At 47.9% G+C, this 1,214-nt stretch overlaps 1 protein-coding gene across 1 annotated transcript in view; it reads left to right on the plus strand.

Annotated features, from left to right (window-relative positions):
• The window catches only part of LOC127751842 (zinc finger protein 782-like), a gene marked incomplete at its 3' end in the record, with an annotated part of 3,217 nt that extends 2,006 nt beyond the window's left edge, over positions 1–1,211 (plus strand). Inside the window, exon 2 of the mRNA XM_052275995.1 lies at positions 751–1,211. Coding sequence (XP_052131955.1) covers positions 751–1,211 — 461 coding nt within the window. The remainder of the gene's footprint in view (positions 1–750) is intronic.
• Positions 1,212–1,214: the final 3 nt, after the last annotated feature.

The following is a 1,214-nucleotide window of genomic DNA, read 5'->3' on the forward strand; positions in this document are numbered from 1 at the left end:
TACTTAATTCACACCTCAGGACCCACGCTGGCGAGAAATGACAGCATGCGTAAAGATAATTGGTACGGAGCGTTTCCAACACAGATTTCTTTTCTTCGTCACGTAAGGAAACTCCTCTACTGTTGACTCTGGATTGTTTCATTGCTTCCAGAAGTCCCTCAACTATTTGAAGTGGTTTCTGTGAAAATCATTAGTTTAACCTTTAAGGAATGGCCACGAAAGGCTTATCCGTTATATCTTTGTCTGTAAAAATTTTGCTTTTTCATACTAAATGATTGTTTGTCATCAGATAAAATTGTAATTTTTCAGAAACTAATAAAACTTTTAATGTGTCACCTTCTTAATGGCTTTGTTGCACATGTACTCTCCAATCAGGCTCAGCCGTGCAGTGGTGCAAGTGGTCAAGGGCAGACCGTCTGCACGCAGCTCTGACGACCGCGCGCGTAACGGCACGGTCCTAATAAGACTGCGGCCTTTACTTGAGGTTGCTGTTGCTATGTGTCTGGGTCAAATGTTTGGTATATCTGAGTTTTTAGACTTTAGACCATTGCAGTCGTTATGTTTCCAGGGTTTTGTTTGTCAATATTATGACCAAACTTCGACCTCATTTAACAAAAATTGTATTTATCTGACATTAGAATAAAACTGAAATTGTGACCTATACTTAATTGCTTACTGCTTGAGTCGGACGCCTGCATAATGGTGGTAGGTGCGGTGACCTCTCCTACCGGCTCCCTCTCTTGTTCTGACGCGGTGCTCCTGTTGCAGGTGGAGAGTTGCAGACCGCCCGCTCCCCGCAGGTCCCAGGTGAGCTGTGCAAGTCGGATGTGGAGGTTGAGGAGAAGATCGCCCTGCTGGAGGGTAATGAGCAGCTTGGGCTGGTGGTGACTGAGTGCTACTCGCTCCACCGCGCTGATGCCGACGAGAGATATGACGAAGGAGGACACGAGGACGGGGACCACGAGGACGAGCACCACGAGGACGGCGGGCAGGAGGCGGCCGAGGACGAAGGTTGCTCCGGGCACCATGACGACGGGGAACAGCAGAGGGCTCCAGTGCGGAAGAGTTGTGTCCGGAGCGCCAAAAAGACGTACGAGTGTGTGGAATGCAAGAAGCGTTTTAGCCAGAAATGTAACCTTGATGTTCACGTCCGGACCCACACTGGCGAGAAACCATATAAATGCAATGATTGCAAAAAGAGTTTTAGCCAGAAA

This window comes from Frankliniella occidentalis, unplaced genomic scaffold (assembly GCF_000697945.3).
Source record: "Frankliniella occidentalis isolate FOCC.00 unplaced genomic scaffold, Focc_3.1 Scaffold1345, whole genome shotgun sequence".
Taxonomy (NCBI): Eukaryota; Metazoa; Arthropoda; class Insecta; order Thysanoptera; family Thripidae; genus Frankliniella; species Frankliniella occidentalis.